The sequence below is a fragment of the Equus caballus genome, chromosome 21, assembly GCF_041296265.1.
Source record: "Equus caballus isolate H_3958 breed thoroughbred chromosome 21, TB-T2T, whole genome shotgun sequence".
NCBI classification, from domain to species: domain Eukaryota; kingdom Metazoa; phylum Chordata; class Mammalia; order Perissodactyla; family Equidae; genus Equus; species Equus caballus.
In genome coordinates, this window is record NC_091704.1 from 10,404,284 (window position 1) to 10,428,789 (window position 24,506).

General features: G+C 38.1%; 1 protein-coding gene across 1 annotated transcript; it reads left to right on the plus strand.

Moving 5' to 3' along the window:
* Positions 1-796: 796 nt before the first annotated feature.
* On the plus strand, positions 797-1,804 carry LOC138919863 (olfactory receptor 5T1-like). The gene has a single exon (XM_070246456.1). It carries the CDS (start codon positions 800-802, stop codon positions 1,802-1,804), a length of 1,005 nt encoding a protein of 334 aa, XP_070102557.1. The 5' UTR covers positions 797-799.
* The last annotated feature ends 22,702 nt before the right edge of the window (positions 1,805-24,506 follow it).

A 24,506-nucleotide genomic window follows, 5' to 3' on the forward strand; every position in this document is an offset into this window, starting at 1 on the left:
GAGAATAAAATGTATCTTCATTTATAAACCACCTTCTTTCCCTAGAGATAAGATCAGAGCTATCAAGGGCTATAAGAAAACTATCATGGACAAAATTATCAGGGGAATTTAAGAAAACATACAATTATTTTACTGACATTCCCAAAGTCAGAATGTAACGACACAGATGCAATATTAAGTTGCCTCATACCATTTAAGATTGGGATTCACTGGGACTAATCTCATGAGAGTGGTACACTCATTTGTCTGTGAATTTTAAGATGATATAATATGAAGACAGTACATACTAAATTTAATAGAAAATAAACTAAAAATTAAACCAGGTAATTGGCTTTTTGTTTAAAGATTGGAAGCTGAACTAACATCTGTTGTCAATCTTCTTTTTTTGCTTCTTCTCCCAGAAGCCCCCAGTACGTAGTTGTATATTCTAGTTGCAGGTCCTTCTGGCTCTGCTTTGTGGGACGCTGCCTCAGCATGGCTTGATGAGCTGTGCCATGTGTGCACCCAGGATCTGAACCAGCAAAACCCAGGGCCGCTGAAGCGGAGACTGCAAACTGAACCACTTGGCAATGGGGCTGGCCCCTAAATTGGCTTTTTCAACATGGCAAATTTAGTTAACAACTGAATGAAATAATTTCTTTAATTTATTTATACAGGGTAATGCATCCACTTTGACTCAACTTCTGCATCACTGCCTGTTTCTTCACTGCTAAGGATTTCAATACACCATCTCAGAAAAAAAAATGAGACTATATTGAGTGGGTTTTATTTTAAAAAATATTGCATTTAGAACCTAAAAATGAAAACTGAAATGCCAGGGTTCCCATCAGACATAGATTTATGCATGATCCAGGTGAAGAATATGACTGAAGTTACCACGTTTATATTGACGGGCTTCACAGGTGATTTTGATGTGCAAGTCTTCCTGTTTTTGCTATTTCTAGCAATCTATCTTTTCACTCTCATAGGAAATCTGGGATTGATTATATTGGTCATTAGGGATTCCCAGCTGCACAACCCTATGTACTATTTTCTGAGTGTGTTATCATTCTTGGATGCCTGCTATTCTTCAGTTGTCACCCCAAAAATGTTGATCAATTTCCTGTCAGAGAACAAAACTATTTCCTTCCTTGGATGTGCAGCACAGATGTTTTTTGATGTTACTTTTGGGACCACTGAATGTTTTCTCTTGGCTGCAATGGCATATGATCGCTATGTAGCAATCTACAACCCTCTGTGGTATTCAGTTAGCATGTCACCCAGAGTCTATGTGCCACTCGTCATTGCTTCCTATCTTTGTGGCATTTTGAATGCTTCAGTGCACACAGGGGCCGCATTTAGCCTAACTTTCTGTGCATCCAACGAAATTAGATATTTCTTTTGTGACATCCCTCCAGTCCTCGCTATTTCTTGTTCTGACACTCACACAAACCAGCTTCTAGTCTCCTACTTTACGAGCATTATTGAGATGGTCACTATCATGATTGTCCTGGTTTCCTATGGTTTCATTCTCTTGGCCATTCTGAGGATGCATTCTGCTGAAGGGAGACAAAAAATCTTTTCTACATGTGGCTGTCACTTAATTGGAGTGTCCATTTACTATGGAACAGTCTTCTGCATCTATGTGAGAACAAGCTCCAGTTACTCTTTGGACCAGGACATGATAGTGTCTGTGTTTTACACCATTGCCATTCCCATGCTGAATCCCATCATCTACAGTTTAAGGAACAAAGATGTAAAAGAGGCAACAAAAAGGGCTTTTGGGAAAAATTGGTTTCTCAATAAAGTATACTCTTCACATTAACTGTTACATTGAAACCAATGAAGCTTACTATCCATTGTCTCCATATCAAAAAGCTATGATACAAGTATTTTTTTTACTACTTTTCTGTTCTTCTCAGGAATTTTTTTTTATTAATGTTATGATAGATTACAACCTTGTGAGATTTCAGTTGTACATTTTTGTGAGTCATATTGTGGGTACACCACTTCCCCCTTTGTGCCCTCCCCCCACCCCCCCATTTCCCTGGTAACCACCGATCTGATCTCCTTATCAATATACTAACTTCCACCTATGAGTGGAGTCATATAGAGTTCGTCTTTCTCTGACTGGCTTATTTCGCTTAACATAATACCCTCGAGGTCCATCCACGTTGTTGTGAATGGGCCAATTTTGTCTTTTTTTATGGCTGAGTAGTATTCCATTGTGTATGCATACCACATCTTTTTAATCCAATCATCAGTTTCTGGGCATGTAGGCTGGTTCCACATCTTGGCTATTGTAAATAATGCTGCGATGAACATAGGGGTGCAACGGACACTTGAGATTTCTGATTTCAGGTTCTTAGGATAGATACCCAGTAATGGGATGGCTGGGTCATAGGGTATTTCTATTTTTAACTTTTTGAGAAATCTCCATACTGTTTTCCGTAGTGGCTGTACCAGTTTGCATTCCCACCAACAGTGTATGAGGGTTCCTTTTTCTCCACAACCTCTCCAACATTTGTCGCTCTTGGTTTTGGATGTTTTTCCCAATTTAACGGGTGTAAGGTGATATCTTAGTGTAGTTTTGATTTGCATTTCCCTGATGATTAGCGATGATGAACATCTTTTCATGTGTCTATTGGCCATATTCATATCTTCTTTTGAGAAATGTCTGTTCATGTCCTCTGCCCATTTTTTGATCGGGTTGTTTGTTTTCTTGTTGTTAAGCAGTGTGAGTTCTTTGTATATTATGGAGATTAACCCTTTGTCGGATAAGTGTCTTGTAAATATTTTTTCCCAATTAGTGAGCTGTTTTTTTGTTTCAATCCTGTTTTCCCTTGCCTTGAAGAAGCTCTTTAGTCTGATGAAGTCCCATTTGTTTATTCTTTCTATTGTTTCCCTCAACTGAGGAGTTTTAGTGTCCAAAAAGATTCTTTTGAAACTGATGTCAAAGAATGTACTGCCTATATTCTCTTCCAAAAGACTTATTGTCTCAGGCCTAATCTTTAGGTCTTTGATCCATTTTGAGTTTATTTTGGTGTGTGGTGAAAAAGAATGGTCAATTTTCAATCTTTTGCATGTGGCTGTCCAGTTTTCCCAGCACCATTTGTTGAAGAGACTTTCTTTTCTCCATTGTAGGCCCTCTGCTCCTTTGTCGAAGATTAGCTGTCCATAGATGTGTGGCTTTATCTCTGTGCTTTCAATTCTGTTCCATTGATCTGTGGACCTGTTTTTGTACCAGTACCATGCTGTTTTGATCACTGTAGCTTTGTAGTATGTTTTGAAATCGGGGATTGTGATTCCGCCGGCTTTATTTTTCTTGCTCAGGATTGCTTTAGCAATTCGCGGTCTTTTGTTGCCCCATATGAATTTTAGGATTGTTTGTTCAATTTCTGTGAAGAATGTTCTTGGGATTCTGATTGGGATAGCATTGAATCTGTAGACTGCTTTAGGTAGTATGGACATTTTAACTATGTTTGTTCTTCCAATCCATGTGCAAGGAATGTCTTTCCATCTCTTTATGTCATCGTCAATTTCTTTGAAGAAAGTCTTGTAGTTTTCATTGTATAGATCCTTCACTTCCTTGGTTAAGTTGATCCCAAGGTATTTTATTCTTTTCGTTGCGATTGTGAATGGGATTGAGTTCTTGAGTTTTTTTTCTGTTAGTTCATTGTTAGTGTATAGAAATGCTACTGATTTATGCACATTAATTTTATACCCTGCTACTTTGCTGTAGTTGTTGATTATTTCTAATAGTTTTTCTATGGATTCTTTGGGGTTTTCTATATATAAGATCATGTCGTCTGCAAACAGCGAGTTTTACTTCTTCGTTACCTATTTGGATTCCTTTTATTTCTTTTTCCTGCCGAATTACTCTGGCCAGCACCTCCAGTACTATGTTGAATAGGAGTGGTGAAAGTGGGCACCCTTGTCTTGTTCCTGTCCTCAGAGGGATGGCTTTCAGTTTTTGTCCATTGAGTATGATGTTGGCTGTGGGTCTGTCATATATGGCCTTTATTATGTTGAGGTACTTTCCTTCTATACCCATTTTATTGAGGGTTTTTATCATAACTGGGTGTTGGATCTTGTCAAATGCTTTCTCTGCATCTATTGAGATGATCATGTGGTTTTTGTTTTTCATTTTGTTGATGTAGTGTATCACGTTGATTGACTTGCGGATGTTGAACCATCCCTGTGTCCCTGGTATAAATCCCACTTGATCATGGTGTATAATCTTTTTGATGTATTCGGTTTGCCAAAATTTTGTTGAGGACTTTTGCATCTATGTTCATCAGTGATATCGGCCTATAGTTCTCCTTGTTTGTGTTGTCCTTGTCAGGTTTGGGGATCAGAGTGATGTTGGCTTCATAGAATGTGTTAGGGAGTACTGCATCTTTCTCAATTTTCTGGAACAATTTGAGGAGAATAGGTATTAAGTCTTCTTTGAATGTTTGGTAGAATTCTCCAGAGAAGCCATCTGGTCCTGGACTCTTATTTTTGGGGAGGTTTTTGATTACCGTTTCTATTTCCTTACTTGTGATTGGCCTATTCAGATTCTCTACTTCTTCCTGATTCAGTTTGGGGAGATTGTAGGAGTCTAGGAATTTGTCCATTTCTTCCAGGTTGTTCAATTTGTTGGCATATAGTTTTTCATAGTATTCTCTTGTGATCTCTTGTATTTCATTGGTATCTGTTGTGATTTCTCCTCTCTCATTCCTAATTTTATTAATTTGCGATTTCTCTCTTCTTTTCTTGGTGAGTCTGGCTAAAGGTTTGTCAATTTTGTTAATTCTTTCGAAGAACCAACTCTTTGTTTCATTGATCCTTTCTATTGTCCTTTTTGCTTCAATATCGTTTATTTCTGCTCTTATTTTTATTTTTTCCCTCCTACTGACTCTGGGCTTTGTTTGTTCTTCTTTTTCTAGTTCTGTTAGGTGTCATTTGAGGTTGCTTATGTGAGCTTTTTCTTGTTTAGTGAGGTGAGCCTGTATTGCGATGAATTTCCCTCTTAAGACTGCTTTTGCTGCATCCCAAATGATTTGGTATGTCGTGTTCTCATTTTCATTTGTCTCCAGACAAAATTTGACTTCTTCTTTAATTTCTTCAATGATCCATTGTTTGTTGAGAAGCGTGTTGTTTAGTCTCCACATTTTTGCACCTTTCTCTGCTTTTTTCTTGTAGTTGATTTCTAGTTTCATAGCATTATGATCAGAAAAGATGCTTGATATTATTTCAACTCTCTTGTATTTATTGATGTTTGCTTTGGTTCCCAAAATATGGTCAATCCTTGAGAATGTTCCATGTGCACTTGAGAAGAATGTGTAACCTGCTGTTTTTGGATGAAGTGTTCTATACATATCTATTAAGTCCATCTGGTCTAATTTTTCATTTAATTCTATTATTTCCTTGTTGATTTTCTGTCTGGATGTTCTGTCCATTGGTGTTAATGGTGTGTTGAGGTCCCCTACTATTATTGTATTGTTGTTGATGTCTTCATTTAGTTCTATTAAGAGTTTCTTTACAAATTTTGGTGCTCCTGTGTTGGGTGCGTATATATTTATAAGTGTTATGTCTTCTTGGTGGAGATCCCTTTTATCATTATATACTGTCCCTCTTTGTCTTTCTTTATCTGTTTTGCTTTGAAATCTACCTTGTCTGATATTAGTATAGCGACACCTGCTTTCTTTTGTTCATTATTAGCTTGGAGTATTGTTCTCCATCCCTTCACTCTGAGTCTGTGTTTGTCTTTGGGGCTGAGGTGTGTTTCCTGGAGGCAGTATATTGTTGGGTCTTGTTCTTTGATCCATCCTGCCACTCTGTGTCTTTTGATTGGGGAGTTCAATCCATTTACATTTAGAGTGATTATTGAGATGTGGGGGCCTACCACTACCATTTTGTGTCTTGTTTTCCGGTTTTCTTCACTTTCCTTTGTTTCTCGTCCCATGGTTTAATCTGTTCTGATGAAGGGCTGCTACTCTCTGTTGTTGTCCTTCTACCTATCTCCTCTGCTCTTGGTTTTGTAGCCCCTTTCCTTTTTTGGATTTTTCAGGAATGAGGGTTTTCCTGAGGATTTCCTGAAGAGGAGGTTTTGTGGCAATGAACTCCCTTAATTTTTGTTTATCTGGGAAAGTTTTTATTTCTCCATCGTATTTGAAGGATATTTTCGCTGGGTAGAGAATTCTTGGCTGTAGATTTTTGTCCTTCAGATTTTTGAATATATCATTCCACTCTCTTCTAGCCTGTAAAGTTTCTGCTGAGAAATCTGCTGATAGCCTGATGGGGGTTCCTTTGTAGGTTAGTTTCTTTTGCCTGGCTGTCCTTAGTATTTTCTCCTTGTCGTTGACTTTTGCTAGCTTCACTACTATATGCCGTGGGGTTGGTCTTCTTGCATTGATAAAGTTTGGAGATCTATTGGCTTCTGTCACCTGAAGATCCATCTCTCTCACCAGATTTGGGAAGTTCTCAGCCATTATTTCTTGGAATAGGCTTTCTGCCCCTTTCTCCTTCTCTTGTCCCTCTGGTATACCTATAATCCTTACATTGCATCTCCTAATTGTGTCTGATAATTCTCGGAGAGTTGCTTCATTTCTTTTTAGTCTTGCTTCTCTCTCCTCCTCTGCCTGCAGCAATTCTATATTGCCATCTTCCAAATTGCTAATTGTTTCCTCCATATTATTGGCCCTACTGTTCAGAGCATCTAGATTTTTCTTGATTTCCTCTATTGTGTTCTTCATTTCCAATATTTCTGTTTGGTTCTTCTTTATCGTATCAAACTCTTTTGTGACATAGCTCCTGAACTCGTTGAGTTGTCGGTCAGAATTCTCTCTTAACTCATTGAGTATTTTAATGATGGCTGTTTTGAAGTCATCATGATTTAGGTTATATATCTCATTTTCTTTGGGATTGTTTTCTGTGTATTTGTTATTTTCCTTCTGTTCTGGAGATTTAATGTATTTTTTCATATTGCTTGATGTTGTTGATTTGTGCCTCCACATAGAGATAGAGTTTAGTTGCTCCTTTCACTTGTTTCCGCTGCTGCGGTGTGGGAGCAGCTGTTTATACTGCTCCAACCAGGAAGCCTGTCCGCAGTTGCTAACTGGGCCTGGGCCCCTCCTCGTAGTCACAGTGGTCCTTTGGATTCCCTCCTCTGCCGTGGGGGCCGTCACAGGGGGGCTTCAGGCTGCTGGTGCCTACTGTTGCAGCCCACCTAGATGTGCTCCCTCCTTGGGGTCTGCAATGGTGTTATGGGCTTTTCCAGCGGCCAGAGGTGGGATCACTTATATTTGTCGCTCCGTTGCTGTCCGCACCCACAAAATCTCACTTGTCCACTATGGGTCACAGGAGAGCTATTGGCATCTTCTACAGTCTGTGATTAGTTCACCTAGCTATGCTGCTTTTGTCCTGGGGTCTTCCAGCCTTGTGGCTGCCGGCTGGGTGCTTTCTACTGGTGCTGTGCAAAGGCTTTCCCTGAGGCTGCTGTGAGCCTGTAGGGTTTCCCCCTAGGCTATGGAGCTAGGTCGCTGGAACTCCCCCCAGCCCAAGTCCTGTTCCCCAGGAACTCGGGGAGCCCTTTGTCCTGTCTTGGGGGGATAGCCGGAGATCCTGATTTCAGTGGTAGCTGGTCAGCTGCTACCCTGCCTAATATTCTCCTCTCCGGGACCCTCCCGGTATTGTGGATGCTGGGCATGGTCCCTCTGCTAATAGCAGACAGAGAGTTTTGTCTGCTGCCCAGGCAGAACTCTGGATCTTCCCCTCTGGGGCACGGAGTGGGCCTCTGGAGCTTCACCCAGCCCCAGTCCTCTCCCAGATCTCTGGCAATCCCTAGCCCCATGGGGCAGGCAACGGCAGCTGGAGGTCACTTCACCCTCTGGGATTCTCTCCGGGACTTTCCTGGAGTTGAATGCTGGGTGTGGCCCCTCCACTAATGGCAGACAGAGGGTTTTGTCTGCTGCCTGGGCAGAACTCTGGAGCTTCCTCCAGACCCAGTCCTCTCCGAGATCTCCGGCAATCCCTAGCCCCACTGTGCCGGCAGTGGCAGCGGGGAGACCTCCGTACCCTCAGCGACTCTCTCTGGGACCCTCCGGGCGCCGCAAACACCAGGCGGGATCTCCCCGCCAATGGCAGGGAGAGACTCTCCGCGGGGACCCAGGTGTGCAACTCCAAAGTTTCCCTCTGCGTTTAGGAGTAATTGCGGGGGGTTTAGGTAGGGTTCTGGTCACCTGTTTCCACCGTCGCTCCTCTGTTGTGTGCTCGCTCCTGCCCTAGATGTGTGTTGATCTTCTGGGGGTGTCCGTTGGAAGAAAGCCGCTTGCGGGTACTAGGCTGTTTGGTCAGGGTCAGAGAGTTTTCACCTATTTCCACATCCTCCCGGAGGAAAGTCCATCTGCCTTCCAATGTATAGTCATGTGGGTATCTCAGAGGTCCTGAGATGCTGTCTGGATATCCTTTGTTAAGCGATAAGTGTCCAAATAATTGTAGACTCGAAGGGGGAGAGACAAAGAGGACTACTCACAGTGCCATCTTGGATCCCCTCCCCCCTCAGAAAGCTCTTCTCGGGAATTTTTAACTAAAGATCATAGTCAAGCCAGTACTCATTCTTTTTTAATGTGAAGAACAGTATCATCCATCTGCTTCACATACACACACACATATATAGAGAAATACATACATAAATATGCTAGTACTTGTTCTATTTTTTTCTGGGGCTGCCATAACAGAGTACCAAAGACTAGATTGCTGAAACAGCATAAATTTGTTTTTTCACTGTTCTGGATTCTAGGCTTTTAGAGCACGGTGCTGATGGGGTTGATTTCTCCTGTAGCCTCTGTCTCCCTGGCTTGCAGATGGTCATCTTCGTCTGTCTTCACATGATCTTTTCTCTCTGTTTATATTTTGATCTCCTACTTTTATAAAGTAAACAATCTTACTGGATTAAGGTCTCCCCTAACTGCCTAATTTTAAGATAATTACACCCTCAAGGACTCTATCTCCAAACACAGTAATTTTCCAAAGTACTGGGGGTTAAGATTTCAACACACAAATATTGGTTTATTTACACACACAAACACAGGCATATATGTATCTAAACTTTACATTAAATTGTAATTATTATCTTTCATCTCCATATCACTCAAATTAGATAGGCTCCCATAGTTTCAATTGTAAATAACTTTATAATTATGTCTGACTAGCTTGAGCAAATACCACCTAATCAATAACAAAACCACAGCTTACCTATTCTGATACCAGTTTCCAAAGAGTCACTGGCATCTGACTCCAGTTCGAAGCACTCTGCTCCATCCTCAGACTGGTGCGTTGGCGGCAATCTAATCCCAGCCTGTGGCTCAAGGACCACAGAGAATGTGTTCAAATGCCTGTTCCCATTATCCTGTTGTTTGTGAGGGTGCATTTCTCCCCCTTTTATTGTTTCATTATTTCATCCAGAGCATGGACATTAAACCCATTCTGTATTTCCTCATAGAATACAGAGACTAGCCCTTAGCATTTATCAAGAGTATACTTAAACTCAAGAATGACAAAACACAAGCACAATTCAGAGAATAGGTACTGGCTGTACCAAGAGATTGGGCTCTTCTCACAGCTCAGTTCCAGGCATCTTTATGAGATTCCTTACAGAGCTGAACCTGAGTCAGCTGAAGCTCTTTTTTTTTTGTTTTACCCCTACCAGTTTGTGATGCCCTTGATGATGCCATCTCTCCTTATTGTCCCCTACCAGTTTTTAATGCCTTTGATTATGCCACTTTCCTCATTGTCCAGGCTGGAGAACGTTACAGAAGAGAGTCTTTACGATGCACATTTTTAGCCTTGTTTCCAAGGGGCCTTATTTGCAGTGCAAGACATATATTCTTCAAAGTGGTAGTGTTTTTCTCTTCCTTTCTTTCACGACTGTCATTGTTATTATTACCATATTTAGTAAAAGCCCATGTGATAACAACAGGGCAGTTCTAGCACATACAGTGCAACCTTAGGATATTTCCCTAAAGTGGGGTTATTAGGTTCAAATAACACCTCAGCATTACATATACAGAGCACCTCTTACCACAATAAAGTCCCCTCACAATTTCTCTGCATTTTCTTTCACCTGTTTGAGAGAATCTCCACACTGCTATTCACATGATTCTTTCCTTTAAATCTCTCGTTAGTGAGGATCTCATTGACTACCTTGTATAATAGCAATTTATCTCCATTGCATCTCCTCATATTCCATCTTCCTTAAATTTTCCCATTATGTTTATCATTAGTTTACATAATATGCATTTTAATTTATATCTAATTTATTCTCTAATGTATTTTCCAGAGTCTGGAACTGTGTCTGGCACGTAGTATTGCTCAATAAATATTCCCTCAATGAGTGCTATTTTAGATAGCATACTGTCAAAAAGTTTATTTAATTCACTTTAGAGATATCTATGAAACAGAGACAGCATGTGTCATTTAAACATTTGATTTCTTTTAGAATTTCTGGTTTATTTTTCCATTTTAAATTTTCCTCGTCTTTCCATTGGTCTACTTTGGTATTCTTTCTGATTGGTATTTGGATTTTTCAGTGTTGCCATCTCAGTGGCATCCTACACCATTCACTCTCTCACACTTTCCTTATCAATATTTCTGATTTTTTTCCTTAATTTTCTTTGAATTAGGAGTAGTTGAGTAATTTATTTTTCAAGAACCAAATGGAACACTTGAGAGGTTTTGGTTAAAATTGTCATTTATTTCAAAACAGAATGCAGTTTGTTTTATTTTCTGTATTCAGACCTTATGTTTTGCTAATATGGGCATTTTTCACAAGTAACTGTCACCTGAAAGCTAAACCCGAAAGTAGGAGGGGCTCAGGGGCAACGGCTTCTCTGCAGCAGGAGTGCAGAGAAAGCTGAGGCCAAGGCCAAGGGCCTAATGGTGAGAGCCAGTGGTGGAGACTCCAAAGAGGCTGAATCACCACCCAAGGAGGACTGCATGCTGAGGCCTGGCTGGGACAGGATAGGACCCTGATCCCTGGGATGGAGACCTCTGGATTGACGTCCCTGAGTTCCTGGATTCCTACATTTCTTGGAACCCTCTGAAGGTAATAAAGTTTCCCATCCCCCCTGTAATACCTAGCTATTCTCCCTCACTCAGGGGCTACACAGAAGCTTCTATCCTACAAGTCAACATGTGCTTCTTCATGATAAACACCCATTTTTCCCCCAGTCATTATGCCAATAAATGGAATTAAGTCACCATACAACTGAGGCAGAGAGGTGTCGGGTCTGATAAAAGAGAAAAAAATATTCCCCAAAGCGCTATAATTTCTCACCTGCACTTTCCAGTAGGAGCTGGCAGAGCATACTGGGATGGGATCCGGAGGGTGTTTAGTCAATGAAGCCCAAGCACGGCAGGTAAGGGAGAGTTTACCTACTTGGAAGCACTCTCTTGGACACATAATTAACACTCTATCAATCATCCAGGAGATGGCTCAGACTTGCTACTTGGGTGACTCCTAGAACCATTGTCATTGTGGTCTACATAAAGAACCAAAATCTCCTAAAATGGGCAAAATAAAGGTTAATTTACAAAGTCAACATTTTTTCTCTTTTTTTAATCATTCAAATATATAATTGATTGCCTGAAGCAGAAATAAGAATGTTTTACAAAGTTTATGATATAAGTGTAGTAGTCACGGTTCTTCAGAAAATCAGAACCAACAGAATACATATATTAATATCTAGGAAGCAATTTATTATGCCAAATTGGCTCATGTGATTATGTCAGTCCCAAGATCTGCTGTCTGCTAGCTGGAGGCCCAGAAAATAGGTGGTATTGTTCTTGTCCAAACCCAAAGGCACAAGAATCATGGAAGCAAATAGTGTTAAGTTCCAGTCTGAACCTGAAGGTTCAAGAACTAGAAGCACCAATGTCCAAAGAAAGGAGAAAATGGATATCCAGTGCATGTGGAGAATGAACTTGCCCTTACTCTGCCTTTTTTTCTACTCATACCCTCAATAGATTACATATCATTCACCTACATTGGTGAGAATGAACTTCTTTACTCAGTTTAGAGATTCAAATGCTAATCTGTTCCAGAAACACCTTCACAGACATACTCAGAGATAATGTTTTACCAGCTATCTGAGCATTCCTAGTTCAGTTAACTTTACACATAAATTTAACCACCATCTTAAGTAAAATCAAACTGCATGACGATGATAACATTGTTGGCATATTCTTATACTACATGAAAAATAATGAAGTGTGATTCCATGGTAGATACTGATAAGCTGCAGATATATAATGCAAACTATATGTCAACAACTAAAAATATAAAAAGATAAACTGGTAATGAGAATAAATTGAATGACAAAAGTTTCTCAGATAATATAAAAACAGAAAAAGAAGAAAAAAGGCAGAAAAGAGGAGGAAAGGAACTATAAACAAAGGAATAGAAAAAATCTATTAAAACAGTAAATTTACATCTAACTCTATTAATAATTAAATGTAAATAATATAGACATCCCAATGAAATAAAAATCAAAACTGGTGTGGATGAATTTACATGGAAAAACTCTCAACAAAATACTAGCAAACTGTGTTCAGCACCACATTATAAGGATCACTCAGCATGATCAAGTGGGGTTTATCCCTGGGATGCAAGGATGGCTTAATATATGCAAGTTAATCTGTGTGAGACCTTATATTAATAAAATGAAAGAGAAAACAATCATATGATCATATAAATAGATGCAGAAAAAGCATTGGAGGAAATTCAACATCTGTTCATGATAAAAACATTTGACAAAGTACACATAGAAAGACCATATCTCAACATAATAAAGGCCATATATGACAACCCACAGGTGACATCATACTCAGTGGAGAAAGGTTAAAGGTTTTCCTCTAATGTCTGGAAAAAAGACAAGGGTGCCCACTCTTTCTGCTTCTATTCAAAATAGTATTGGAAGTACTGGATAGGCCAGAGCCTATCAGACAATAAAAGAAAAAATAAAAAGAATCAGATTTGAAAGAAAAAAAGTGAAATTGTCTCTATTTGAAGATGACACAATTTTATATGTGGAAAATCCTAAAGATTCCACCAAAAAACCGTTAGCCCTAATCAAAAAATCCAGTAAAGTTGCAGAATACAATTTAATATACAAAACTCAGTGGCATTTCTATATGCTAACAATGAATTATCTGAAAAAAAAAGATCCCATTTACAATAGTATCAAAAAAATACTGGGGAATACATTTAACCAAGGAGGTGAAAAATCTGTACTCTGAAAACTTAGACATAGATGAAAGATATGAAAAAGACACAAATGAATAAAAAGGTATCCTGTATTCATGGATTGGAAGAATTAATATTGTTAAAATGCCAAAACTACCAGAAGCCAGTTGTAAAACCAATATAATCCCTATCAAATTCCAATTGTAATTTTCACAGAAATGAAAAAAACAATTCAAAAATATGTAGTGAACCAGAAAGGACCCCAAACAGCCAAAAAAATCCTGAGAAAGAAGAATAAAGCAGGAGATATCATACTTCCTGATTTCAAGCTATACTATAAAGCTATAATAATCAAAGCAGTATGGTACTGGCATAAAAATAGACAGATCAATAGGACAGAATTGAGAGCCAAGAAAAGTACCTAAATATTTTGGTCAACTAATATTTGAGAAGACAGCGAAGAGCATGCAATTGAGAGAAGATGGTCTCTTTAATAAATAGTTCTGGGAAAACTGATTATTCACATGTAAAAGAATAACACTAGACTCTTATCTTACACCATTCACAAAAAATAACTCAAAATGGATTAATACTTAAACATAAGAAATGAAATCATGAAACACCTAGAGGAAAATATAGGAAAAAAGCTCCTTCCTATAGGTCTTGGCAATGATCTTTTTGGATCTGACACCTAAAGCACAAGCAACAACAAAAAAAAATCTGATCTCTTTTTATATGATTTTTTTAGGACGTTCTCATCTTTTACAGATAGATAGTATTCCATTACACACACCACCATTTGTTTATCCATTCATCCATCGATGGAACAGTAAATTCTTTCATGGTTATTGTAAATAATGCTACATACATGAGGGTGTAGACAACTTGTTGAGTTAGTGTTTTCATTTCCTTTGGATATATTCCCAGAAGTGGAATTGCTGGATCATATAGTAGCTCTATTTTTAATTTCTTTGAGGATCCTCTATACTGTTTTCTGTAGTGGCTGAACCAATGTATAGATTCTCTAACAGTGCACAAAAGTCCCTTTTATCCACACCTGCACCAGCATTTGTTATCGCTTGTCCTTTTGATGATGGCCATTTTAACAGGCATGAGATATCTCATTGTGGTTTTAATTTGCTCCTTCAGGGAAAGCATGCAGACCACACACTCCTCAGAATTCACCCTGCCAGTGAGAGAGAGCACAGACCCTGACGCCCAGTGGTTGGCTGAGGATTTCTTTGTTGGAGGCACTCATTCCCTTGCTCTTACAGTCTGTACGTATGGACAGAGTGGCCTTCCATGGAGGTTTGAGGGATGTGGCTGGGGCTGAGAAGCTGTGCAAATTCTTACATAATAAAAACACTCAATTGGCCTAACAACCCAGTGCAACATGTGGAACTTTTTGTGCCCTGACCCAAATAAACTAATTATAAAAAAATAAGATTATTAAAATAATCACATAATATGATTATAGATGTGATATTAGATGATTTTATGGAAATTCTGTTACTTTTCTTATTGTAGTAACGTACCATGGTTATGTAAAAAGAAATAAATTATCAATTATAAGGATGTATAACAAAGGAGTGACAGGATGTCTCAGATTCACTGTAAATATCTATAAAATTTAAGTGCGTTTGGGGGCATTGGATGGGCAAAACGAAACAAGATTTGGTGGATTCATGGTAGTTCCTTCTATTTTCATCTGTACTTGTGTTCTATATGAAAATTTCTGCTAAATAAATTTTAAAATGGCAAAATTTAAGCAAAAGTAAAGAAAGAGAAAGAGACTGAAAGAAAGAATGAGAGAAAGGAAAAAGAAACAAAAAAGAAACAACGGAAGGGAAGATGAAGGAAAGAGAGAAGGAAGGAAGGAAGAAAAAAGAGAGAAACTCTGCATGGTGCTCTCTTACACACGCACCCCCTTGAGACTGTTACAATAGAGTCTGAACCATGAAACCTGGGCAGAAACTCTTTCTCTCTATGTCCATGAAGTACCACTGAAAAGCAACACCTCTTCACTCTTCCAACACTCCCAGATAAACAAAAGGCAAACTTCATTGGGGTCTAAGATATAACAAGCTTCAGGGACTAATTTTTATTTCAATAAACCTAATTCAAATAATATAATTTTGGGGCCAGCCCCAGTGGCCCAGTGGTTAAGTTTGGCATGCTCTGCTTCAGTGGCCAGAGTTCAGTTCCTGCTCACAGACCTACCCCACTCATCAGTGGCCATGCTGTGGCAGTGGCTCACATACAAAAAGAGGAAGATTAGCAACAGACGTTAGCCCTGAGAGAATCTTACTCAGAAAAATGAAATATATATAATTTTTGAATAAAATTAAATGTCTACTGCACTTCAAATAGATGCTGAAGAAAATATTACTCATAGGAAGAAACATTAAATTTAATTCCTAGCAAAAAATATACAAAAATCAACCTCAATGAATTCAAAGCTTATATTCAGAGTAAAAACATAAATATTTATTATAACTACTAGGCAAATATTTCTTATGCCATGGGTAGAGAAAAATTTATTAAACAAGTGACAAAAAGCAATAACTACAAGACATTATTTTATATTAAGGAAACATTGGTTTATGACATTATACAAATTTCATGTGTACCTCATTAAACATCAACTTCTGTATGGACTATACTGTGTTCACTACCAAAAGTGTGGTTTCTATCCATCACTTATAAACGTCTCCCTTTACCCTGTTCAGCCTTATTGACAAATTAGACCATGTTAAAATAAAGGAAATTTGTATATTGACAGATACCACCTAGAGGAAATGGATAAATAACTAGAAACATACAATCTACTATATCATGAAAAAATAGAAAATCTGAACAGACTAATAATGAATAAGGAGACTGAATCAGTAATCACAAACCTTCCAACAAAGAAGGGCCCAGAATCAGATAACTTCATAGGTCAATTCTAGTAATCAGTTAATTAAGAATTAATGCCAATTATTCTCAAATCCTTCCAAAAAGACAATAGATAATGGTGAGGATGTGGAAAAAAGGGAACACTTGTACACTGTTGGTGGGAATGTAAATTGGTACAGCCTATATGGAAAATAGTGTAAAGTTTCCTCAAAACACTAATAATAAAAAATAATCCAGCAATTCTACTGAAGGAGATGAACTCGCTGTCTTGAAGAGATATCTGTACTCTCATGTTCATTGCAGTGTTATTTACAATAGCCAAAACACAGAAATGGCCTATGTGCCCATCAATGGATGAGTGGATAAAGAGAATGTGATATCTATATCTATATATAATGAAATGTTATTCAACCACTAGAAAGAAGGAAATCCTGCCAATTGTGACATCATGGGTGAACTTTGAGGTTATTAGGCTAAAGGAAATGTCAGACTGAGAAAAACAAAACTGTATAAACTCATTTATATGTGGACCAAAAACCCTGAATTCACAGAAATAGAGCAAATTGGTGGTTACCAGTGGTGGGGGAGAGGGGATGGGAAATGGAAGAAGGTGGTCAAAGCATACAAACTTCCAGTAATAACATGAGTAAATTCTGGAGATGTAATTTACAACATGGACCATAATTAACAATACTGTTTTGAATATTTGAAAGTTGCTAACAGAGTAGACCTTAAAAGTTTTCACCACACACAAAAAAACTGTGACTATGTGAAGTAATGAATGTGTCAATTAACTTGTGGTATCCTTTTGCAATATATACATATACAAATCATTGTATTGTACATCATAAGCTTATGCAATGTTGTATTTTATATTTATACATACATATATACACACATACATATACATACATATATATATATATATACATATATATATGATATAGCTGGAGGAAAAAGAAAGCTGGGGGTAAAAAGAAAGATTCCCCAAATAAGCAAAAATTCCAGTCACACAGTAAGAGGAATAGAACTTATTCTTTTTCTTATGTGTATTGATAGATAAATAGAATGGTATGTAATTTTTTAATATTAATATTTTATATTAATACTATATATCATATATAGAATTTATATATTATTTATATACACACAGAGAAAACTAAAACTAAAAGAAAAATAACAAGTCATGATCAACCATTTCATTGAAAAGGAGAAATACATGACCCATAAACATCTGAAATAGTGGCCAGTAATGAGATTTCACCCCCATTCAAGTAGAACAAATAGAAGGCTCAGACAATACCAAATGCTGACGAAGATGTTCACGGGCATAACAATGTAGCACCGTTGATAGGAATGCACACTGATATGATCAGTTTAGTAGAGAGATTGGCACCACATGTATACCAGACATTCATATTCTGTAGAGTCCAGCTATTCTAAGTATACACCCAAAGGGAATTGCTCCAGTACACTAAAGATCGTAAAAAGGAATGTTTTTAAAAAACTATTCTTTATAGCAGAAATATGGAAATTCTAAAGATCCATTCTCAGATGTGTCAATAAATAATCCATATTTTATTCACAAAATGGAATATTTTACAATATCTAAAATCAATAAACTCCAGTAATCCAAAATACATAGAATGAATCTTGGTGATATCATATTATAAAGTAAGTTCAAAAATGTTGCTTATGGCATAACAGCTTTTTTTTAAAAACATACGAAACATTAAACAACTGAAACAAAGATGTTTAATATGTACATTTAGATAAGATAAAACTAAATAAAACTGAGAGTAAGACGATACTGAATGCTGGGTATAGGATGGTGCTTTCTTCTTGTGGTAGAAGTAGAAAAATGAGGCAGGGAGAGGCCACATTTCACAAGTAAACTGCTGTTAATTTCCTCTATTTTATATTGGGTGGCAGTTTCAGAGTGGCTTTTTAGATAACCAACAACCAAAATTTAAAATAAATAGAAATAAGCAAAGATTGAGCACCCACAAATTTATATATTTGAGGGAGACATTAAAAAAGACTCAAATAAATGTTCACGGACCGCAATTTCAAAATAACTTGATTTAAATCATTCTTTGAATGATCAAATGAGTCAGTTTAATCACAATAAAAATCCAATGGAAGTTGTCAACTGTTTAATGAAAAGATATTAATATGTATTTTTTTTATTTTTGTGGAAAAGACAAGCAAAGATAAAATAACTTCAAGAAGCTGGAGTTTGCAAAAACTCCCCTGACTGGAATTAAGGCAATATAAAACTAGTAAGAGTAATGGATAGACATAAATTTCAGAAACAGACGTTTATGCCCTGTACTCCCCAGAAGCACAGACGCAGGTAATGGTCCAAGTGCTAATCTATTAGGGAGTGTCGTTCGAGGGAAGGAGGATTTAGGAAAGGAGGGAAGGAGTGATGGAAGGAGGGATAGCATTGGGGTATGTTACAAAAGGGTCATGTACTAAATTCAACTGATGGCTCAACCTCAAAGAACCATCTTCTGAAACTCATATAAACTGCCCGCCTTTATCACTTGGTGCCCGTCTCCCATTTTTCAACATTTTCCCTTAGTAAATCATCTACATTCTCAGGCTTTGTGTGCTCTGACACATTAACCCTGTAGAAAGAGGTCAGAAACACAGAGCACAAACAGGGTGTGCCCTGGAGCTGGTCAGCACAGCGGCTAGCTTGAGGTGAGCATGTAATAAAAGACTCTGGTGACCAACAGGCTGAGAGAATCATACGCTGGAGCATTAGAGAGGCTGATTCTCTCTTCCCCTTGACCAACTAACTCATACTCGTCTTTACAGATCATAAGCACATACCAAATACCAGATAAACTTTGATATGCTCCAGCAAAAGTACCACCTTCAGCAAGGCATCTGCAATTGATGCCACTACTGACTTAAATTTTCATCAATGTACTGTCACACATGAGAATCAGTTGAGTTTGGGGGGTGGCTGTACTGGTAAATTGAGCAGGACCTTGGTGGAGTCCAATATCCCTAGATTCTTGATGAGCATGTCAATCTTGGTAATTCCTCCTAGGATGCAGTATCACTTCCAATTTTACTAACCTACCTACAGGAGTGTAATTTGGGGACTTGCACTTTCTTCTCCTTACCAGGGTGACCCTAACTCCACGGCTCAGAGAATCAAAGGAGAACACTGCTGTTGTTAAGTATATCTATCCCCATTTTAATTTTGTGTCATGAAAATAACGACTGGCCCACTGGGAGATGGATTGGAGTCCACACTTCATTTATCATCTGGTCTCCAAATGTTCCTATTCTAACCAGAGGACAATGATGATGTTTCAAATCCCTGATATCAATGTCAGTTCAGATATTACAACTAATAATACCTGGTAAGTTCAGATACTCCTGCTTCCCCAGTGGAGTAACTCTAAAAAGTGGCTACAGGAACACTGGCAGAATGAGTTGAGAAATATTTACTGTTTATGTATTTGGTGAAGTCACAGTGCTTCCTGGAAGGAACCTTGAAATGATGCACTCTGGATCTGTGAATTGCCTTAGATCTCTAGCCCGGATGAGAGACTGTGGTTTTCAACTTTGGTTGATGTCAGCCTTCTGCTTGACAGATGTATAGGTTTTCATTTGTTTGTTTTTTGGGTATTCTTGTCAAGCAAGACTCTTGTGGGCTGTACATCTGTCTTGCTTTTATGTATATTGTGGCCTATTAGCCATCACTATAAATCCTGGTTGGGCTTGATCCCCTAGTTATCATTTAGTCCTTAACTCTCATTTGGGTAATCACACCTATCTTCCCACTGACACTTGCTCTGGCATCCTGGGATACCATTATGCCTACGGACACCGTGGCATTTACGCACCCCACTGTTAACTCTGTCTGCAGAAAACTGCAACCATTGAGCTTCTCAAAGATGGGATTATTGCTTCATCAGAACCTTCCTAATGGCCATGGTGAAGAAGGGGCCCTCTGGGCTCTTCTAAGGTGCCCAATTGGTGGTGGGTGCTTGGACGTTATGTGACATATCTGATAGAATGTCCCCAGCAGCCTGAGCCTTCTGACCTTCACTTGATGCTCTCTCAAGGCAGTTCTGTCATCTCCATGGCATTTACTTTGTCAGTGTTATTTCCAACCTTTTAGTACTTTCTGGGTTCACATCAAAATTTAGCATCCTGGGTTATGATGAGCGAACCACATAAATAATTTTCCCCTAAATACTGTCACATGTGGTACTCAGGTATTCTGATAGTACATTCCAGCCAAGTCTAGATACCTCCTCCCAGACCAGAGATTATACTCTGATAGCTGCTATCATTCTTGAGCTAAGAGCAATAATGGGAGGGGGTGTCTTCAGAAAAGCAGTTATCCATGTTGGAGCAACTCATCTCAGGTCACGTATTAGATAGGCCTCCAAGCAAAGAGAGACTCATTTCTTTGTGCAGCTCCACATCCTTACAATTAAATCCTGGATCTGAGTTTTGGCATAGTCTCTCTTTTGCTTGAAGATGAGAGTCTCTCTGTAGCTGACACAGTGACCCCTGGGTTTTTCAGAATGTCTTCAGCTGACAATTGGATACTCTAAACTTTACATTTCCTTTTTTTAATACAGTCATTTGCCACATAATGACGTTTTAGTCAAGAATGGGCCCGATATGCAATGGTATTTCCATAAGATCAGTACCATATAGCCTAGGTATGTAGTAGGCTATACCATCTAATTTTGCATAGTACATTCTATGATGTTTGCACAATGAAAAAATCAGCTAAGATGCATTTCTCAGAATACGTCCTTGTCATTAAGTGACACATCTGTATTCAATGATTTTTGACAAGAGCCAAATTACTGTAAAATTCCTAAATTTTTCATTGTCACATACCATTCAAGTGCTACACCTACCACATATTCAAAATAAATTTGACAAATCAGTAAAGTAAAATCAGACAAAACATAGTTAAAGTAGTAACACACTAGAAGAATGCATTTCTCAAAGAGGAAATTAAAACGTTAAGTAAATAGATAAAAAGTTGTTCAACCTCAGAAATTAGGGAAATAAAAATTTAAATCATAATGAGATACCACCAAACACAGCCAACTGTAAAAAAAAAAAAAAGAAAGAAAAACAAACAAATCAAGACTCACAATATCATGAGCTATCCAGGAATCAACAAAATCTCACAATGGATGGTAAGTGGATAAACTGATAGGACCTATTTGAAAAACAATTCAGCATAACGTAGGAAAATTAAATTCATGAGCAACCCGAGCCCAAAACTTGACTTCTGATTACAAATAATAAAAATCTTTCGCACATCGACTCCAGGAAATTAACGTGAGACTCTTCCTGGGATTATTCTTCATAATAATCCCAATCTGGAAAAAGACAATTCTTCCACGCATTACTCTATGATCATATTTCTTTGTTACATATAGATGCTCTGGGGAGAGGGTGCCACATAGGTCCAAAAAGAAGTGAGCAGGATTTTGCCAACTCTCCCCTGATATTTCCTAGAAGTGTCCCAAACCATAGGTATTTATGGCCCCACATGTAGATGATAGACATTTACAAGAAATACAACAAAATTTAGGAAAATATTGGTCTTGAGGGTAGCTTAGAACTCAGTTCTTCTCTGACTTCCCCATTTCAACAAAAAAGAAGAGCAGTGGGTTGGCTCAGTCAGGGAAATTAGTTGGGTCATGAATGTAGAAGGCAGGTCTTTAGTTGTGTCGAGGGAGGTAGTTAAATCCTTGCAATTCCATCTGTACTTTTTTTGACTTTGTTTCCAAAATTAGTGCAGGAGATAGGCCAGGGCATTTTCTTTTAGTAAATGTCCTGTCTGGAAATGCATGAGGTAGTCGGACATTTATGACCAATGCATGACTGCAGAAAGAAAGACATTTTGCTCCCCCTCATGTCATACAACAGGATCACACAGGTGTGCTTTCATGGGGTGTTCCCTCACATTTTGTTTTTTATTACAAGGAGAAACTACAGATGTGACATAACAACTTGACCTAATGACTCAACAAAATGTTTGAAATCCAAGTGTCAAAACAAAATAATCTTTACTTCCATTTTTTCTGGAGAAGATTTCCTTACTTTCTCCCAGGGTGTGTGCTTTCCTGGGGCCACATTTCCTCACTTTCAGGGGGCAATCTGTGAAATGCTGAGCTTGCATGCAAATTTAGGCAGAAGGGAAATAGAGGGAACCCAGGGTGATGAGAGAAGATCTGCAGTCAGGTTCAGAGCTTTAAGCAACTAAATTGGGGATTGAAGAAAAACAAACCCAAAATATCATGGTATTTAATAAGAATCTTTTGGCCTGGCATTAAGCACGGTGCATATTACAATCAGAGAGGCTGTCTACGTGGGGCTCTGTGTCTTTGGATCAGCGTCCACATGTCTTAAGTCCACAATGCCTTAGCACTCTGATGCCTCCGTACCATTGAAAGTGAATATATCAGTCATACACCACAGCCTTTAAGAGAGGAAAAGGACTTAAGAAATAAAAAGTCTGATGGCTTCCATCTTTTCTTTTTGTACAAATGTAGTACAACAGAATAAAATAATTGGGTAGAAGATTGCCTAAGAGTTTCTTCTTTAGTTTCTTTAAATGCTCACATATTAAATTGTTAAGAAGCAAAGAGAGACTAGAAGTAACAGCAGTTCCTTCACCTTCTAGATTTGGTAGGTTTCCACACAACACTTCTGAATCAATATTGGGATTTTTGCATGTACTATAATATCTCTTATATAGATGTATTTGCATACATTCTAAAATTTGTTGAGAGATACTGTGGAGTCTTCTGTTAACGAACATATCTTTAATTAAATTGGTAAACAGAAGTTGAACAGCATTCCCAAGGGCCTGGAAGTCTAGATAAATTTTAAGAATCTTTGAATCACTTTTTTTCTCTTACATCAGTGGAGATGGGATTTTCACTAACAAGGACAGCAAAGCACTAATCACAGGTAACTAAGTGCTCCAAGCACAGAAAGGCCTTAATTGGAAGAGCAGTCAAGGGCTCGTTAAATCAGCCTTCTGGGATTGTGACGAATAACTTTAAAGAGTTTGGCTAAGTCGAGCACCCACAGAGCTTTGTTAAACAGCCTTCCAATTAATGAGTTAAAACTTTATCCTTCCCCTTTGGAACACGTGTTTAATTAGATCCTGAATCCATTAAAGGAATTGAGGGAAATTCTCAGGTATCAGTAAGGACCTATTATTAGCAAAATCAAAGGAGACCAAGTTGTTTGGCTGCCATGAGAACACCCGACACAGAACTGAGCCTCATGGCTGTAAAGTGCCCTCTCTCTGAGCCGCACACCAGTTTAACCGCAGTCAGCCTATGCTTGGTGTCCAACTGTCACCTGTGATACGATGAGCTTTTAACAGTAGAATACTGTCGTCTGCTGTCTGCATATAAAGGCATGAAGCCAAGAAGGGGTTAATTCAACTGACAAATGAAAAATGAATTGGACTTATCTTCCAGTATTAAATAAAAATACAAATTTTTACTTCAAAATCTAATCACCATATCATTAATTGTAATGAATCTGGTATAAAGAAAATATAGTAAAAATCTGCCACCTAGAAATATGCCTACAGAATGTATTTCATTATCTCACTTTATAGTGGGTCATGATGTATCCATGAAGGGAGATTTCTTTTGGACAGTCTTTAAGACTACCAAGAATCCAACTAGATAATTATCCTCAATTTTATAGCAGCTTATCAATCTTATCAATAGACACAAGGTATATCCTTCAAATTCAGACTACTTTATAATAAAGAATAAAGGCAATACCTTGAAACATTTCAAATATACAGATAAGAATGGGGATCATATAACACACATTTAGACACCTAGCACCTAGCTTAATTTTATTTAAAATTATGTATTTGTCTATAACACTTTTTTAAAAGAAATATAAAATATGGTTAGAAATGTGGCCTTTGTGCCTTTCCTAATCTCATCCCTGGTCTTCCCCCCTTCTCCAGCTGTAGCAGTAATCAGTAACATAAAGTCAACGTTAGTCAATCCCTTGTGTGGTGAATACTATGGATTTTTTTGTTTAATTTTTATTTTTTTCGGATGTACATCATATTTCAAATTCTGGATACATTACATCATGTTCACCACCCGGACACTAATTATAGTGCATCCCCTCACATGTGACCCTAATCACCCCTTTTCCCTCCCCCCTCCCCCCTTCCCCAATGTACTCAAGTTCCATTTCACCATTCTTCTATTTGGAATACAACAAAAATGATTCCCCATACTCCTTGCTTCCTCCATCCTCTGAAAGCATTAGCTCTTGGACCAGTTTGAGGTCTGCTGCAGTGATTTGAGATGTGGAAGAGGAACGGAAGTCACTGTTATCTCCATTTGAC